This window comes from Nymphaea colorata, chromosome 2, assembly GCF_008831285.2.
Source record: "Nymphaea colorata isolate Beijing-Zhang1983 chromosome 2, ASM883128v2, whole genome shotgun sequence".
NCBI lineage: Eukaryota > Viridiplantae > Streptophyta > Magnoliopsida > Nymphaeales > Nymphaeaceae > Nymphaea > Nymphaea colorata.
In genome coordinates this window covers 28,794,771-28,813,026 of record NC_045139.1, presented here as the reverse complement: position 1 = coordinate 28,813,026, position 18,256 = coordinate 28,794,771, and the positions used below count along the sequence as shown (strand labels likewise).

At 39.9% G+C, this 18,256-nt stretch overlaps 1 protein-coding gene and 1 pseudogene across 1 annotated transcript; both read left to right on the top strand.

The window, feature by feature from the left end:
* Nucleotides 1-3,890: 3,890 nt before the first annotated feature.
* On the top strand, nucleotides 3,891-10,568 carry LOC116248347 (peroxisomal membrane protein 11C-like; annotated as a pseudogene).
* Nucleotides 10,569-15,148: 4,580 nt separating this feature from the next.
* Nucleotides 15,149-16,872, top strand: LOC116248915 (uncharacterized protein At5g19025-like). The gene is made up of 2 exons (XM_031621949.2): nucleotides 15,149-15,809; nucleotides 15,989-16,872. The coding sequence occupies exon 2, from the start codon at nucleotides 15,997-15,999 to the stop codon at nucleotides 16,645-16,647; it is 651 nt and encodes a 216-aa protein (XP_031477809.1). The 5' UTR covers nucleotides 15,149-15,809; nucleotides 15,989-15,996; the 3' UTR covers nucleotides 16,648-16,872.
* The last annotated feature ends 1,384 nt before the right edge of the window (nucleotides 16,873-18,256 follow it).

Sequence of the window (18,256 nt, the reverse complement as noted above, 5' to 3'; positions counted from 1 at the left end):
CAGATCTAATGTGTTAAATGGATATTTGGAGAACAAGGAACAAAAAAAACTGTGAAAGTTCCAAAAGTCAAGTACTTTTTTATCAAGCAATAACAATGTAACGGGAGAATGTGCAATGAAGTACTATGAAATATGAATTGTTACTTTTATTTAACCAGCAGAAATTTGGATATAATATGATGAAAGAAAATATTTCGTGAAGTACAGGGTCTTCTTTTTTCATGATTGAAAATTATAGTTTGGATTTCCTCAGTGCATCAGTCATTTCTAGATGTCCCATTATCGTCTACACTTTGTGAAGTATATGCTTGTTTTTTTGGGTTAATTTAGATACTGTGGGCCCCAAAAAACCAGGAAATATGAAGTTTTATTTTGCAATAAATCATGCATAAGAAATAACAATGAACCGCTTTTTTATTTCTCCGTTTGCATCATCGTCAGCATACTGGATGTACAGGAGTCAAGCCTCGACACACTTAACAATTTCTATTCAACATTCAAAAGGAAAGCACATAATGATTATCAATGACAAAATCCTTATGTCATTCTCTAGTTCCAGAATGTACAAATATAGCTTATGAACACATGGCTCCTGCTGTATCTAGGCTAACAATGGGCCTAGCCTCTGTCACATAGGTACGGGTATAGGTACGAGTGTCATGGGTACGGACCATTTTTAAAAAACTTGGGTACGGGGTACGGCTGTACACATCCAACTGAAAAAATAATAGTTGGTCGCATCACAAGATTAAGCGCAGCATCTTGTGCTTAGACAAATGGTTTGATAGTTGAGACCAGTTCAGTGGGCGCTCAAATAAGCATAGAAGGAAAACGATGCATAGTTGGTCTGTACCCTAACTTGTGAGCTACCTACAAACACTACTAAAATGACAGCCAAGTTCCCCTGCCTATTCCTTTTTACTTCTCCGTGTGTGCTCTGTTTCATGCTTTTAACTGCAAAGATAGTAAAGAACTAAATAATAAAATAAAGGGAACAAAAAAAGATCATCTAAAAGGGCACGGCAGTTAAAAAAGGCTAATACTACAAGAAAAAAGAGAGCTCACATTAAATATAAATTCTGTTTCGATAACATGACACTGTCGAAAGAGGTTTCAATATTCAGGCAAGGATCGAGCAGTAGGAGAGGGCTTCCTGCGAGTGTGCAAGTGGTTGCAGTCACCGTCGGCGATCATCGCCGGTGGTGAAGGCAGGGGTGGAGCCGATGAAAATGAAAAGAAAAATGAAAGAAAAAAAAATACCGTGAGAAAGAGGAACGAATGCTGTCGCTGGTCGCCGCTGCCGTCGCCAGTCGCCGTCACCGGTCGCAGTCGCCGCTGCCGCTGCACACTCACAGAAGTCATCGCCAGTCGAAGGCTCGAAGCTGCCGTCGCTCGGTGAGAGGTAAGAAAGAGTAAAGTCGAATGTTTTAAGGGTTTCGTTTCTTTTTTTAACGTTAAAATGGTTTTAAAAGTTAAAATCAAATAATCGTTAAAAATAAAAAACGGATGGATTTGAACTGAGTCAAAGTTGACCGTATCCAAAAATGGACGGATACGGCCTTTGGTACGTTGACCGTACTCGATACGGTCAACGCCGCACCATCCCATACCCAAGCCTGTACCCGTACCCATACCGGTGTAGTACCGGTACCGGACGGGTACTCCACCCTCCTAGCCATACCCGTGTTACTTTGGGCCTACGTGATCATTTTATGAACTTAAACCTATGTGATTGCGTAATAGAGCACTATTTGATGTTTAGAACTTCAGATGGCTTGTTATTGCCAACTTCCTTAATATCTTCTCGCATCTTTAGCATCTTTATGTTTCTTGCCTTTTGTTTTGCATTAATCAACTCTTTTGAATGAAACAAGAAGTTGATAGTTATAACTCAATTGGAAGTGCATCAGTTGCAATTTCCAAGTAATGCAACTAAATTCTTTCGGAAAGAAATTTCTACAGTAAATGATAATCAGCTTGAAAAGGAACTTTTTTCTATTTCTCTTACTTTCTTTCCTCCCATAATAATTCAACAATGCTTCTACTGTTTTTTCTATCAAACAGAGCCATCTTTCCCTTTTTCTTATACATTTTTTATCGGATCATTTTTCCTTTATTACCTGGAAAAGCATCCTATTTTCACTGGAACTTGGTTCTTGATATTGCCTTGTTCTTTCTTTAATCTTATAAGATGTTTCATCAGCTTGCGTAAATGTCCTGATGTCATGACTGGAGATTTCAATCAACCAAATCTTAATAAGAAAATGTGATTGGTCACCTCCAATAAAGGCCTATATAGACGCATATATGTTAAGAGCTGGAATTACCAAATGCCGTCCATGATGTCTGACCTTTGTTTCTTTGATATAAGAGGTTGCAATGAATCAACTAGTTCTTCTTTGTGTGGAGTATGTCTGCAAGTAGTTCAATATATGATTGTCATCCATCTTAGTGTTAATCTCCTATGTTTTGCAGTCATTTCCACCTAATGCAGTGAAAATATCATAAAATCAAGCAAGCTCAGTGTAATAGCTGAAAGAAAATAAATAGCTTTGAAGTTTGAAAACCAGAATATTTTTAAGAAATTACTTGTCATCTTCAAAATAAACTATCATGAATTAGTGCACTGTAAATGTGGGCTGAGCCAGGATACGCTACAACTCTTTCCATATTAACTGGTGCCTAGAAATGGCATATTTATTGCACCAGTCCCTGACATACTTTCTTTAACCTTGTTGTTTAACATAGCCCCATGAATAACCTGTTTTCTCACATCAGCGAGCTGGGTTAGTCTGGAAGTTTATAGCAGATAACGTTTTCCATATTTTAGTTTACTGGGCAAAATCCTACAATTTATTCCTTGAGTTTTATTGCTAAGCACATCTATAGAAAGTTGTCGTAGTTGGCTAAGTTCCAGTTTGAGGTCCCAATATGCCCCTTTAAATTAAAGATTTTTCTGATATAGTTGCAAAATTATGTAATGTGGTCCATTTCAACATATTGGCTTCCCTTGAAAGTTAGGTTTTATTTATTTATTTGAATATACACTAGCGTGGAACATATGCAATCATCTTTGATGACTCAAAATGACAGTTATGTTTTTGTCACACAGGCATGGGTGCTTGGTGTGCATGCAGGTGTGGGTGCGTGTGCAGCACTTTTCAAGAAAAGATGGGTAGAGAATGGTCACTTTGCCTATTCAGAGTCACCCATCTCACTCATGAGGGCTAGCCGATCCATCATGATAGATGGTTGAGAAAAAAAAGAAGAAAAATGTATAAACTCATACTAAATGATGAAAATGTCAATCATCTTCTCATTGTTTTTCTCTCAACCGTGAGCAGCACATTCACTTTTCATATTATATATATATATATATATATATATATAGTCAACAAACAAGAAAACTAATAATCAATAATTAATAAGCTACGATTCAAGCAATGATATGACAGAAATAAAAAGGGAAATGGTCCACTACCAGGGTTGTGTTGACTTGAGAACAACAACCCTTTTGAAGAGTCTATGTTACTTGCCTCTTATTTCCATCAGCTTGTAAAATAACATTTTGTTGTTTGTTCTTCATGTCATGTAACCTTTCTTTTTTTCTTATTAGCTGAGCTTGAGAAACCCTTCAGTGAAGCTCAGACCGAAGAACCCTTGTTTGGAGAGGTGTAGCTCTATGCTAGTGCATTAGTCCGGGATTCAGAGCTCATATGTTCTCATTAATGAATTATTTAGCTCGAACTGTGAATGTATTTGCACTTAATGAGTTCATTTTATCCAAAGTTGTATAGCTAAAATAAACTTGTACATCTCAAGAAGCTAGGGCTTGTAAGTGCATATTATTTAACTTCTATCTTTTGCAGAGCAAATATTCTAGTTGAAGGATGACTGCCTTAGGTGTAAGTAGAGCAGAACTTGCTCTCCTAGTTACATATCTGAACAAAGCTGAAGCAAGGGATAAGATATGTCGTGCTATATAATATGGATCAAAATTTGTAAGCAATGGCGAACCAGGAACTGCTCAAAATGTTGACAAGTCAACTAGCTTGGCAGGTAAGGTATTTCGACTCTTTAAGGTTAGTATATCATCGCCTATCCATTTGAGGGGATCTTATCGGATATTGTTTTATGACACTATTTGATTTGCCCTTTACCTAAAAGTTGCAGTTTGTCAATGATCTGCATGCTCTTATTAGCCCATCACCTCGAGGAACTCCCCTTTCACTAATTTTACTTGGGAAGGTATGAATTTTCTGGTTGGTGGAATTTGTTATACATATAATATACATACATACATTACACACACATGCATATATATATATATATATATATATATATATATATATATATATATATATATATATATATATATATATATATATATATATATATATATATATATATATATATATATATATATATATATATATATATATATATATGTGTGTGTGTGTGTGTTTCTGCCTTGTTAAATGATATCTATTGCAGTCCAAAAATGCTGTCTTCTAGACCAAGTTGTCTGGCTGGGAAGAACAGGCATCTACAAGGTGGGAATTTTACTACCCTTCTTTTTCCTCTTGAATCTACGGTGAGGAAACAGCTTTACAGTTTATACTCTTCTTCTGATAGAACAAAGAAAGGGCAGAGTTGATCGGGAGGATTTCCCTCTTTTGTTGGTTGGGTTCCAATATCTGTAGTACCATAATTGAGGTTTGTGATCTTTAAACTTGTCAAAATTGTGTACTTTTTGCATAATCCTACTGACAAAGTCAGCATACCACAATATCATTAAGAAAGCTTTTCTGTTTTTATGTCTTTAGCTTGCAGAACTTGGGAGGTTAGTGGTCCTCCACTTTTTGGAGTTTGTATATCCTTTTCAACGTCTTATATGGAGAATGAGCAATACCTTAAGAAGGCCAAAAAATCAAATGAGAGGTCTCTAGCACTGGTGAAAGCTGTTGGGTCGGGTCCAGCCTCAAGACCCGACCCGGCCCGTCACTTAAGTGATGGGCGGGAGAAAGGAAGGGCACCCGATGGTGCCCCTTCCTCACGGTCCTCTCTCACATCTCTCTCTCTCGTTATCTCTTTTGGGAAAAGAAGAAAGAGTTTCATCTTGTGGCTGCTCACATCAAGAGGAGAGGAAGAAGAGGAAGGCAAGGAAGAGAAGAGGAGAAGCAAGGCGCGTGGGTCGATTGGCACGCCAAGAAGAAAGAGAAAAGACAAAGAAGAAAGAGAAAATGAAGGGAGTCTTCATTGGGTGATTTCTTTCTTGAATCTTTGGGGCTCTTTCTTTCATTCGCATAAGAGATTGTTATTGCTCTCTTGAGTTTACTGTTTTTCTTAAAACAGTAGAGATATTGTTGCTCGTGTATTTGGCTCCCTTTTTTTATATATAGAAAGTCTCTCTTGCCCGTGGTTTTTTACCCCATTATTGGGGGTTTTTCCACGTAAATTGGTGTCTCCTTTTTTCTGCATCTCTAGCATATATTTTGATATATATTGCTGCAACATTGGTGTTGGAATCTTGATCTTATGCACGCTGTCCTGTAATTCCGTTTTTCAGCAGTTTTGTGGTGGTTTGCCCTATTTTATTGTTGTTGAAGCATTCTTATTGGGGGACACGACTATAACAAAGTGGTATCAGAGTCAGGTTAGCACCAAGTTAGCGCCAGATTAACACCAGGGTGGTTGTGTGCATTCTTATTGAAGGATGGAGTCGACCCCCACTAGGATGGTCTCTTTAAATGGAAACAATTGGACTATATGGAAAGCTAAAATGGAAGATTTACTGTATTGTAAAGACCTGTATGCACCAATTGAGAACCAAAAGCCAGCTAATATGACAGATGAAAAATGGAAGTTGTTGGATAGGAAAACCATTGGCACCATCAGACAATGGTTAGATGACTGTGTTTTTCATTTGGTATCCGCAGAGACGAGCACGAAGTCGTTATGGCAGAAGTTGCATGATCTTTACGAGAGGAAAACAGCTGGGAACAAGGCTTTCTTGATTAGGCAATTCGTAAACTTGAAACTTAGAGAGGAAAAACCAGTGTCAGAGCATTTGAATGAAGTGCAGAGCATAATCAATCAGTTGTCAGCCATGAAAATGATATTAGATGATGAGTTACAGGCACTCTTGTTGCTTAGTTCTCTTCCCGACAGTTGGGAGACTTTAGTTGTTTCTTTGAGCAACTCCGCTCCAGATGGTGTGCTTACGATGAAGCATGTAACCAGCAGCATTCTAAATGAAGAAACAAGGAGAAAGTCTCTTGGTACTGGTAGCTCGCAAGTGCTAGTGATGGGAGACAGGGGCAGACAGAAGAACCGTAACAAATGACATGATAGGTCAAACTCTAGGTCCAAATCAAGACCCAAGATGACAGGTAAATGTTTTCACTGTGGTATTCCAGGGCATAAGAAGATTGATTGCAGGAAATTAAAAGAAGAAAAAGAGCAGAAAAAGAAGACTCAAGAGAATGTGAAGTCAAAAGAGTACACTGCAGTTGCTTCAAATGATGAGGTAGTGTTATTTTTATCTGAAGAAAATGATTGTCTTACAGTTCAGAATGGTGATTCTACATGGATTTTAGATACATGGGCATCATATCATGCCACACCATGTAGAGAGTTATTCTTATCATACAGAACAGGTGATTTTGGAGTAGTTCACATGGGCAACAGTGACACTTCGAAGATTGTTGGGATAAGAGATGTTTGCATTCAACGAGCACAGGATGCAAGTTGACTTTGAGAGGTGTGAGACATGTTCCAGACTTGAGAATGAATTTGACTTCTGCAGGAAGACTAAGTGAAGATGGATATTGTACTTCGTTTAGTCAGACAGGTTGGAAACTTACCAAGGGGGCACTAGTGTTGGCTAGAGGTGACAGATTTGGCTCTTTGTATGGGATGAAGTCTCGAATCAGTAGTGTGGATGTCAATGCAGTTACTGGTAGTACTTCGTCAGACTTGTGGCATAAGAGGTTAGGTCACATGAGTCAAAGAGGAATGGACTTGCTCACCAAGAAGAATTTGTTACCAAAGGCAGATGGTGCACAGATATCTCCATGTGATCATTGTTTGGTTGGTAAGTTGCATCGAGTTTCCTTTCAGAAAAAGCGCTCTTCAAAAACTAAACATGTTTTAGATTTAGTTTATTCAGATGTATGTGGACCTATAAATGTGACATCTAAAGGTGGAGCATCCTATTTTGTTATATTTATTGATGATGCATCTAGGAAGGTGTGGGCCTTTACAATGAAAAGCAAAAGTGAAGTAAGTAGTATCTTCATGACTTTTCATGCAGCGGTTGAGCGCGAGACTGGTAAGAAGATGAAGAGACTGCGTACAGATAATGGTGGTGAGTACATAACATCTTCTTTACGAGATTATTGTTTAAAGCATGGTATTAGACATGAAAAGACAGTTCCTTATACTCCACAGCATAATGGAGTTGCAGAAAGGCAGAGGCAATGCGTACTGTAGTTTATTTAATAAACAGGACTCCTTCAGTGCCTCTAGATGGAGACATTCCACAGAGAGTTTGGTCAGATGAAGAGGTTAAGTATGATCACCTCAGAATTTTTGGTTGCAAAGCATTTATGCATGTACCTAAAGAACATAGGACCAAATTAAATGATAAAGCTATTCCTCTAATATTTCTTGGTTATGCAGATGATGAATTTGGTTACAGGTTATGAGATCCAAAGAATGACAAAATCTACATGAGTCGTGATGTTGTCTTCAAAGAGGATCAGACAATTGAAGATGTCATGGGAGCCACGAAGTCAGGTGTGAATGCTAGTGGTGTTCATGAGCCAACCTATGCAGAACCTGAAGAACTTTCATCTGAGCATGGTGAGACTGATGAAGATGTATAGGAAGAGGAAAGAGAGACAGATGAGCAGTATACAGATGACAGCCCTATGGAGACTCAAACTGATTATGAGCATGAGTTGGAGGGGGAGCTTCCTTCGCATTCAGAGCCAATTGAGGAGCAATTGGGTAGAGGTAAAAGAACACGTATACCATCTACTAGATATTCCTAGATGATGTGCATAAAGATGAATAGATTAAAGCTATGAAGCATGAGATGAATTCTTTATACAAGAATCACACTTTTGATTTGGTAGAGCTACCAAAATGTAAGAAAGTGTTGCAGAACAAGTGGGTCTACAAGCTTAAAAATGAATGTCAAGGCAAGTTGAGATACAAAGCTCGGTTAGTGGTGAAAGGTTTCAAGGAGGAAAGATGTATCGATTTTGATGAAATTTTTTCTCCTGTTGTTAAAATGTCATCTATCAGGGTAATACTTGGTTTGGTGGCTTGTCTAGACTTGGAGTTGGAGCAGTTAGATGTAAAAACTGCTTTTCTTCATGGAGATCTAGAGGAAGAAATCTACATGACACAACCAGAAGGTTTTGTGGTTGCCAGGAAGAAACACATGGTTTGTAAGTTGAAGAAGAGCTTGTATGGACTTAAACAAGCACCTAGACAGTGGTACAAGAAATTTGATGCATTTATGATAAATCAAAAGTATCGCAGGTCAGCCGTAGATCATTGTGTCTACATCAGAGAGTTCTCATCAGGTAGCTTCATTATCTTATTGTTATATGTAGATGACATGCTTATTGTTGGACAGGATTGTCAATTGATTATCCAATTGAAGATCGATATGGGCAAGTTCTTTGATATGAAAGTCTTGGGGCCAGCACAAATTGTTAGGCATGAGGATTGTTCGTGATAGGAAGGTCAAGAAGTTGTGGTTATCACAAGAGAAATACATTGAGAAGGTGCTTAGTAAGTTCAACATGAAAGATGCCAAAACTGTAAGTACACCTTTAGCAGCACATTTTAAATTGGGAAATGAGCAATGTCCTTCTTCAACAGATGTGAAAGAAAGAATGGAGAATGTTCCATATGCCTCCGCAGTAGGGAGTCTCATGTATGCTATGGTTTGCACACGCCCAGACTTGGCTTATGCAGTTGGTGTAGTTAGCAGGTTCTTGTCAAATCCAGGCAAGGAGCATTGGGCAGCAGTGAAGTGGATCCTAAGGTATCTGAAAAGTACTTCCACTTACTGTTTATGTTTTGGTGAATCTAATCCAGAGATACAAGGATTTGTTGATGCAGACATGGCAGGTGATTTGAACTCTAGGAAGTCTCTTTCTGGTTATGTTTTTACTTTTGCAGGGGGAGCTGTATCATGGCAATCCAGGTTGCATAAGTGTGTTGCTCTTTCCACTACAGAGGCTGAATATATTGCAACAACTGAAGCTTGTAAAGAGTTGTTGTGGATGAAGAGTTTTCTTCATGATATAGGCCTTAGTCAGAAGACCTATGTGTTGCATTGTGATAGCCAAAGCGCTATACACTTGGCGAAGAATTCAGCATTCCACTCAAGGACTAAGCACATTGATGTCAGATATCATTGGATTCGTGATGTGCTTGAGCAGAAATTGATTCAGTTAGAGAAGATACAGACAGAGAAGAATCCTGCAGATATGATGACGAAGTCTCTACCTAAGGAGAAACATGACATGTGTAGAGACCTAGTGGGGATGACTGCCTTTAAGGCAGTGTATTAATTTTGTTCTTTTTGCAGGTATGTTCCCTCTCTTGAGGCTGGAGGGGGAGTTTGTTGGGTCGGGTTCAGCCTCAAGACCCGACCCGGCCCGTCACTTAAGTGACGGGCGGGAGAAAGGAAGGGCACCCGATGGTGCCCCTTCCTCACGGTCCTCTCTCACGTCTCTCTCTCTCTCTCGTTATCTCTTTTGGGAAAAGAAGAAAGGGTTTCATCTTGTGGCTGCTCACATCAAGAGGAGAGGAAGAAGAGGAAGGCAAGGAAGAGAAGAGGAGAAGCAAGGCGCGTGGGTCGATTGGCACGCCAAGAAGAAAGAGGAAAGACAAAGAAGAAAGAGAAAATGAAGGGAGTCTTCATTGGGTGATTTCTTTCTTGAATCTTTGGGGCTCTTTCTTTCATTCGCATAAGAGATTGTTATTGCTCTCTTGAGTTCACTGTTTTTCTTAAAACAGTAGGGATATTGTTGCTCGTGTATTTGGCTCCCTTTCTTGATATATAGAAAGTCTCTCTTGCCCATGGTTTTTTACCCCATTATTGGGGGGTTTTCCACGTAAATTGGTGTCTCCTTTTTTCTGCATCTCTAGCATATATTTTGATATATATTGCTGCAACATTGGTGTTGGAATCTTGATCTTATGCACGCTGCCCTGTAATTCCGTTTTTCAGCAGTTTTGTGGTGGTTTGCCCTATTTTATTGTTGTTGAAGCATTCTTATTGGGGGACACGACTATAACAAAAGCTTCTATTGATATTATAGTTGCAGTTGGTCTGCTTCAGCTAGCACCAGGGAAAGTCACTCCTCGGGTAACTGGAGGCTTTGGATTCGTCAGTTCCCTCATCTCGTGCTACCAGGTGATTTTAGCTACCAAAAAAGCAATGTTTTCATGTTGAATCGTAGTTTGTGCAATAATATTGAGGACATCATACTTGTTTTTTACAGTTGCTTCCCTCAGGAGAAGAGAGCAAGGCATCGTGAAGGTGGAAGGTGATGTTTTGCATGGAGCATTCATGATTTCCAAGGGATGTGGATGGAATCTCCAGGGTCATGTAGATTAAGATGCGTGGACACTTTGTGAACTCAGCTGCATAACTACCTCTGTCTTGACCGTTAGCGTATAAAAAGATTCAGATTGCTCCTCTATGTTAGTTTTACGCTTTGTTTGGTTGGAGAGAAAGGAAGGGATGGAAAGGGAGGGAATGGGAAGGGAAGGGAAGGGAAGAGAAGAGAAGAGAAAGAAAAGGGAAAGGAATGGAATGGAAAGAAATGGAAAGAATTGATTAAAAAGTTTGTTTGGATAGAAAGGGAAGGAAAATGAATGGAATGAAAAAAAAGACTAAATAGCACATGGATTTAGAAAGGAGAGAAAGAAAATGACGGGTAGTGTGGAAATAAAAAACTCTTCCACTTACCTTTCTTTCCTTTCCTTCCCAATCCGTCCGATTTGAGAGAGAAGAGATTTACACTAAACAATCTCTCATTTTCTTTTCTTTTTCTTTCCATTTCTTTGCAGCCAAACACCTTTTGCTCATTTCTCTCTCTTTTCCTCCTATCAAACAGGCCCTTAAAGTGTATGGTCAAAATGAGCTGATTTAAACATAAATAGAGGAAACTTGAGATACCCTTTGATATCTCATCCTTGTACATGCTGATTTTTCTGCGCGGTCTTCTGCCGTGAGGTTTGCACGGAGCCTTATGAAAAAGCAAGGATTTGAATTCAGGATTTTCAAGGCCTTTCCTTTTCCATAAAGTTCCATAACATAGAAGATCAATCTAGAGAAAGTCCTGTTATTTTCCCTGCTTTTCATTCATTGGAATCCCTGTAGATTAGATACCATTTGGTTTTCGAGTCCATGGTTTGCAGCTTTTAGCCAAGCCCCAAGTGTCACCCAGCATTTGAAGTCTAATTGGACCTGTATGCGAGGAAGCTTCTTTCCAAGAGGCATCAAATGACCATGGATTGATCTGTTACAGACAATGGGATTAGCATTCACAAGAAGTAAATCTTTCCTTCCCCCTTTGTTTCTAGAAGGTTTTGTGGATTGTGGTTTCACTTTGTTGTGGGCTGTAGGTTGAGGAACTTGCTCGGATGGTCTTATGGTTCTCATGGGGTTCTGCTTAAGTAGTGCACGGGAGAATTTATGTGGTTGGGACGTCTAGAACTAAACCCCCAGGGTGAGTTTGCCACAATCCCAATGAAATCTCATTATAGCCTTTCTTTGGATCTAAAACTACAATCTGAATGATTGGTATCTCATTTTGTTAAGTTTTGACAAGTGAACATGCCTTTTTTTTTCTTTAATCCTCTGTTTTTGACATTGAAAAGTCATTGTAATGAAAAACCAGTGAGAGTTATAAACAATTTAGCGAAGTATAATAATAAATTTATACCCTTTTGGGTCATTAAAAAGCTAACAAAACGTAATTTTGAGGTATATCACATTCCGGTTATTCTGGTTGTCGGCAAGGGGACGGGGACAAAAAAATGGCCTCTCAGTGACATAGGGTTGTTCCATCCATCTCTATTTGACTTATTTGTCTTCCACAATCCCTTGTACTGCAAGGAATAATGAGCTTCATTTTCTTCACGGGTGGAGTTCGTATGTACTTGACGCAACATCGAAGATGATACATAGGACCGATATGCATCTCACAAGTTTATTTACATGAACTGCAAGGCACTGTTGTGAATCTTCATTTCTGTTTTGTATCGGAAAACCTCGAAGACCGACCCATAATTGGGCATGTACCCATTCGCCAGTATCGACTTTAAAAGAATGACTTTGAAAGCTTAGATTAATTTTAGCTAGCTAAACAGCCGTATCAGTCGATATACGGCGGCTAATTCGGCCTTATATCAGCCGATTCTTTGAGATGGGCAACCGGCGATGCATAGGTCTGCGTGAATATGAAATTTAAGGAGCAACGTGGACTTCACTTTATTGGCACCGACGTGTGTGGGCTTCAGAAACTTGCGGTTGTAATCACTGTGGATGGAAGGGGCGGTTGCACTATTGGGTGGTTTCCTTTGGCTTTGGCGTAAGAAATCAGGAGAAGGCGACGAAGAAAGTGGGCGATTGCCGAACGCTTTTCGATTTCCCAGAAAAGACACAGTGGGGCTGCTGCTCATATTTGCTTTCTTTTCCATTAAAACGACCTCCTTGAAGCATTTAAGTCATCGTAATTCTACCCCACGAGCACATCAGCCATTCAGCAGCATCAACTCGTGCATCGCTTTTTCTACCTTACCTGCAAGAAAGCAAGAGTTCGCAGGACGTTGTTCAATTTGACCTTCTGTGTTAAGATTCAAGTGATCAGCTACACTGTCAAGCTAGTCAGCTTCATCCGCTCACCTAGTGGGACAGATTGAATCGTTTCAAGACCCAAATCGGGGACGGACTCCCTATGATCCTGACAACTTTATGAACTCGCTATGCATCTAGATTTCATGGTAAATAATAAACTTTTACAATCCAAACGTGCCTTAGATCCCTCGCATCTGCTCAGCGCAGTGGTTTTCCATTAGTTGGCGTTGCTCCCTGGCAGTTGATGAATGTCATAGGATGGCTACTAATGTGAAAAGTTATTGGTTCTGCTTCTAAAGAAAAAGGGTCAATATGTGACAGCAATATAGACAAAATATGTTTTTTTTTTAGTCAGATGATGAAATATTAAAATAATTAAAATGTGCTTCATTTTGCTCCCTTGAGCTCATCCTGATTTTTAAATTGAAAAGAGAAAACTTAGGTGTAGGACCTGGCTGGTGGGCTGGTGCGAGTCCTCCAACTTGAAGAAGGTCAAAAAGTTTAAATACTTGCTGCTTGACTTTGTAGCCATAAATAATCTGATAGCTTGCTTGAGACGAGAAGAAAGAAAAAAAGAAAGTTTGCATCTTTCAAGGAACATAGTTTCATTCGTTTCAGCTTTGAAAACAACCTTCTTCTGGAGTCAATCTGGTGTGGTCCTCAAGAACCAGAGCATCATTCCATTTCTTTTTTCTTTTTCTTTTTTCTTTTTTGGTTTTAAAGAGCAGTTTGTTGGCAATACTAGTTCCGCCATTAGTGAACGTAAAGCATGTGACAGTTACATGAAAAAGATGGTCTCAGTTGGTGTCAAATATTCTTACATCTGGTGATGTTAGGAAGAAAAGGAAGAGATCGGGGTTGCATGAGGTTGATGATCTATCCTCATTTCAAGGGCTGAGGCTGTGACTCCACCGTCACTTTTCCTAATTTCTTACCAGATGAGACATCTGCACCGTAAACTCTTGTGTTTAAAGTCTCAAAAAGAAAAGGCTAACGTCGAGTAGGAAGAAAAGAAAGGAGGTCTCAATCCACACGAAAGCAGTCTTTGTCTTTATTCTTGTCATTTTGAATGTCCATCCAACGCTTTCTTGTTCGTCAACAAAATGGGGACACTAGATAATGGTTTTCTGTTCTCCTTTTCACCTTCCTCGCCCACATATTGTTATAAAAAAAAAAACTGATTTTTCACTGTGGGTTATTATTTGATCAGTCTTGACTAACAATCGATCTTAAGTAATGCGAAATGCCTGTAAAATTCGGCTACCGATCATCGTAGAGAGCACCAAGCTTCAGCGCATTGTTTGGAGAAGTTGGTAGACTTTCATTCTCTACGAAGATCGAGTTTGAATAGATTTCTTTCACCAGAAGTGGTTCGTTTGTAGGGCAAGGATGGATCTAATTTGGCATGGAACTTCTTCTTTGGAAAGGATAAAAGGCTGCCAAGCGCATCCGATCTAGATGTAGACCACATATGCCTCCAGATCCACAACTGGTTCTGTCTCTCGCGTGGTAATAACAGTTAGGGCGCCTTGTTTTTATTGGGAAGGGTCCAAACAAAAAGAAGCAAAGAAAAAGAAGACAAACTAAGAAGAAAGGATAATGTCGGCCAGCCACAAGCTTCTCGATCAATACCCAACCAGGTGGCCCCGATCTTTATAAATTAAATGAAGAGTACCCAAGAAGCCTTGGTACCAATTCTGATACTAAATTCTGTAACCGAAAAAATACGAGCACACATGCATTTGGTAACCGAAAAAATACGAGCACACATCCATTTGGTAATCAGTATTTCACAAGAAAAATAGCGAGCTTCTAAAATAATCTGCTCTTTCTTTGACAGATGCATACTTCCCAGCAAGTAACGCGCATGGTAACAAAGAATCGTCGAGGTTCATAAGCCGGCCCATTAGAAAACGATTAAGAAGGTAATGGGAGTAATAAGTTAAGGCGAGATGAAGATCACAGGCGTGTATCTGCACACATTCTTGCAATCAATTCAGCGTTCAACTCGACTTTACGCAAGTCAAGTCGATGGATGTCAGAGATGGAGAAATTCCAGAGGCAAAAACCAGAGCAAAGGCGTGTCTTGTGGGATCCAGAAAAGACACACAGTCCTCCTGCCGCTCTCTCTTGAGAGAGTTTTCCACTCCACTCGCGCTTTCCCTTCCCATTGACTTATTTCGGAAGATACGGCGTCTCCCATAGTGGCCATTTGACTGGCTCGCTCTCGTAGGATCTGATTAAAATTCCTTCAAAACTTGACTTGGCCAGGTCCAGTGATTCCCCGCATAGCGAGTCAGCCAGTGTGCGGCCCCAGCCAAGTTGGAGTCCGGCCGAGCCCAGTTGTAGCTCACCGTGAAACGGTTGAGCTCATCAGACCTCTCACAAGGCATGAACAACCGTTGCCGGTGAGAAGCAAGGAGGGTGGACCTGGTCCGTTGGCATGCCTGGTCAAAAACTTGTAAATGGTTGCAGGGTGTTGGGTGGGATGGATCATGGGTCTCCTCTTACCTCCCTCCCTAAGCTCCTCCACCACTTGGTTGACTTTCGTTACAAAGGAATTCCGCAATTGGTGTGGTGAGTCTCTTGTGAATTGCATAACGATGCGTGGGGGATTGGGGGAGATGGCCTCCTCATGGAAGCAAGTAAGGTTTGGCCTTTAGTTGCTCTGTTCCCCAGAAACCTAGAGAAGGGAATTTCTGGATTTCTCTCTTATTCAGCCTTCTTAGGAGCCCTTTCCTTTGGAGGGCAGCAATCCCATATGCCTTCTTTTTCTCCTTTGCTTTATTCCGTGAGGCGGTGAAGGATCTCCCTTTTCCCCAATTACCAACTAGATTTTCTTTGGCCTACGAATTCATCGTTCTCAGGATCAACCGACGGGGACGCAATTCCCCAAAATTCAACTCTTGTCCAGGTAAATCTCTAAAATTCCCCCCCCCCCCTTTTCCGTTTTCCTTCCTGGTAGGTTTCATCCAATCCTTACGTTGGTAGTAGCGGTTTTCTTACCTTTCTATGTTTTTCGTCGGTTTGGGATTGTACTGACGGTTCATTGTTATGAATGGTTTTCGTGTGGTGCCTGTCTGCTCCTGTTAGGAATCGGCATGGCTTATTCTATCGCCCAAGCGGATTGCCCCCATCTTGGCCATTCCAGGTACCCACAAAACAATCACCGGAACAAGAAACACCAACACCCCAATTCGTCAAATTCCTCGTCTGTTTCTCTCTGCGATGGATCGCATGCCGCTGCCGTCGATATCATAATCTTGATCCTTGTTCTCGGTGCTTATGGCTTCTTGGTCCTCCCTTATGTCAAATTCTTCTGTCATGGGGTGTCGCAGATCGTTCATGCTGCCTTCTCGATCATTGTGGAAGAGGTTAGTCAAGCTCCATCTATTTATGCATCAGTTATTGCATCCTCCCTGTTGGTTTCAATATCTCTTTGGGAGATCATTCGCTATATGACCAGAAAATGCGACAACCCAAATTGCCGAGGCCTCCGTAAATCCGCAGAATTCGATATCCAGCTCGAACCTGAGGAGTGCATAAAGAATTCTCAGTCCGCCTCAAGAGATGATTATGGTGGTAGAGGGCTGTTTGAACTTGGGGACAAACACAAGGATTTGGAAGAAGATCTCAGGAAGTTGGCACCTCCGAATGGCAGAGCGGTTCTTATCTTTCGGGCAAAGTGTGGCTGTCCCATTGGAAGAGTGGAGGTTTGGGGCCATAAGAAAAATGGGAAAATAAAGAAGTGAATCCCGTGGAAGCTGATTGAATTGGCTGATACATACTGATGGCTGTTCATTGCCCTTCAGCTTATTTCTTGGCTAGCTAGTAAAGAGGAGATGAGTCGTATGTCTTTTTAAATTATGTGTTTACATACTATATTCCATATAATGTCAGTCATATAGCGGAATAATATGCACTCATTCGATTCTTGAATCACAATAATAATATAGTTCCCTTGTTCGTTCTTTTTCCGTTTCCCCTGCTTATCTTTCTTGGTTAGTATCTCAAGCTCTTATAAACTGCGACCTTTTGGATTTAAGTTTCAGTTACTTGGCTTTGCAGGAGGTCCTATGACCTCGATGACATTCAGGTGCCTTTAATCTTTATGTGCTAGAGAACCTGCTTAACTTTTATGCTCATTATTTTGTAGTGAGTTCTATTAAAATAATCATAATAATAATAATAACTCCATATGGTGTGAGCTGCACTCGTTGGACTTTCAAGGAGACATCGCTTTCCTATCTCCTAATTGTGCACGTTATCGTTTTGGGGCCAGAACTTTTGATGCATCTGTGCAGCTTTTGGTTTAAACTACACGCTGTTTGTTGCTTCCTGCATAGCATTCAGAACGTGGCTAAAGATTGGGGATCTGCATGCCCTGTATTACCGAAACATCTCCTGTTAGCTTTTTGGCCTTTCTTCATGTTTTGCTTCCATAGGATTTGTTAATTGTTATTGCATCTGCCCTAATTTAGTAGTAAGAATATCTGCTGCAGTCATGGATTCAAGCTGGTTCAGTACCAGAATTAAGACATGTTTTGGGCTTTTGGGTCTTTCTATAACGTAGCTGAATATTTAGAGTAAAATTTAGTGTAAGAAGGCAGCCATACAACTTCATTATTATTGGTCCTGCTATCAAAAAGAAATGCATGTGATGTCACTAATTAGGATTTGGTGAGGCAAGGCGTGTGAAGCCTTTTATAAGTTTCATTGTGTCATAACCACAGAGCATGGTGGAAGGATGATTTTCAACAGTTATTTTTGGAACTATATACGATGCCTATGTTAAATGAAGCAGTTGTTAAATGAAGCAGTACCCAGAAAATGTGTTCTCTTATGCCTAATTGAAGGGTTTGCATCCTTTGTCTTGCTTGGGAGCCCAAGAACCTGAGAGTTGATAATCAACTAAGAGTGCTGAAGTGTGTAAATTTTTTCATCCCTTAGCCCCATTAAATGACTACAGATTTAAATAAGAGTAGATGCCATAGTGTAGCTAAAACAGTAACTTTGAAAACTTTATACTTGCTAGAAGTCGAAGAGATAAAGCAAGAATACTTATCCTGTCATGATTGCTTATTGGATAAAATGTTTTGGAGAACAATAACATGTAATGGAAGACCGATTATTCTGCAGAAGTAGACAGGTGTCAAAGTCTCATCATTTTTCTGAAGTTTTGTGTTTATTTTTCTTATTTCTCTTTCCAATCTTGAATTTATAAATTCCTGATATCAAACTCTTTAGAATGAAGAACTTTCTGCAGGAAAACAAGTTCAGCTTTAAAGATTTGGTGGTCTAAGTTATTTAGCCATCTTTTGCATGAAACTAAGAAAGCTACTAAATAAATGCTGCTTCAAT

Coding starts and splice junctions, on each gene's coding strand:
- LOC116248915 (XM_031621949.2), top strand. CDS start 15,997: ATGGCTTATTCTATCGCCCAAGCGGATTGCCCCCATCTTGGCCATTCC.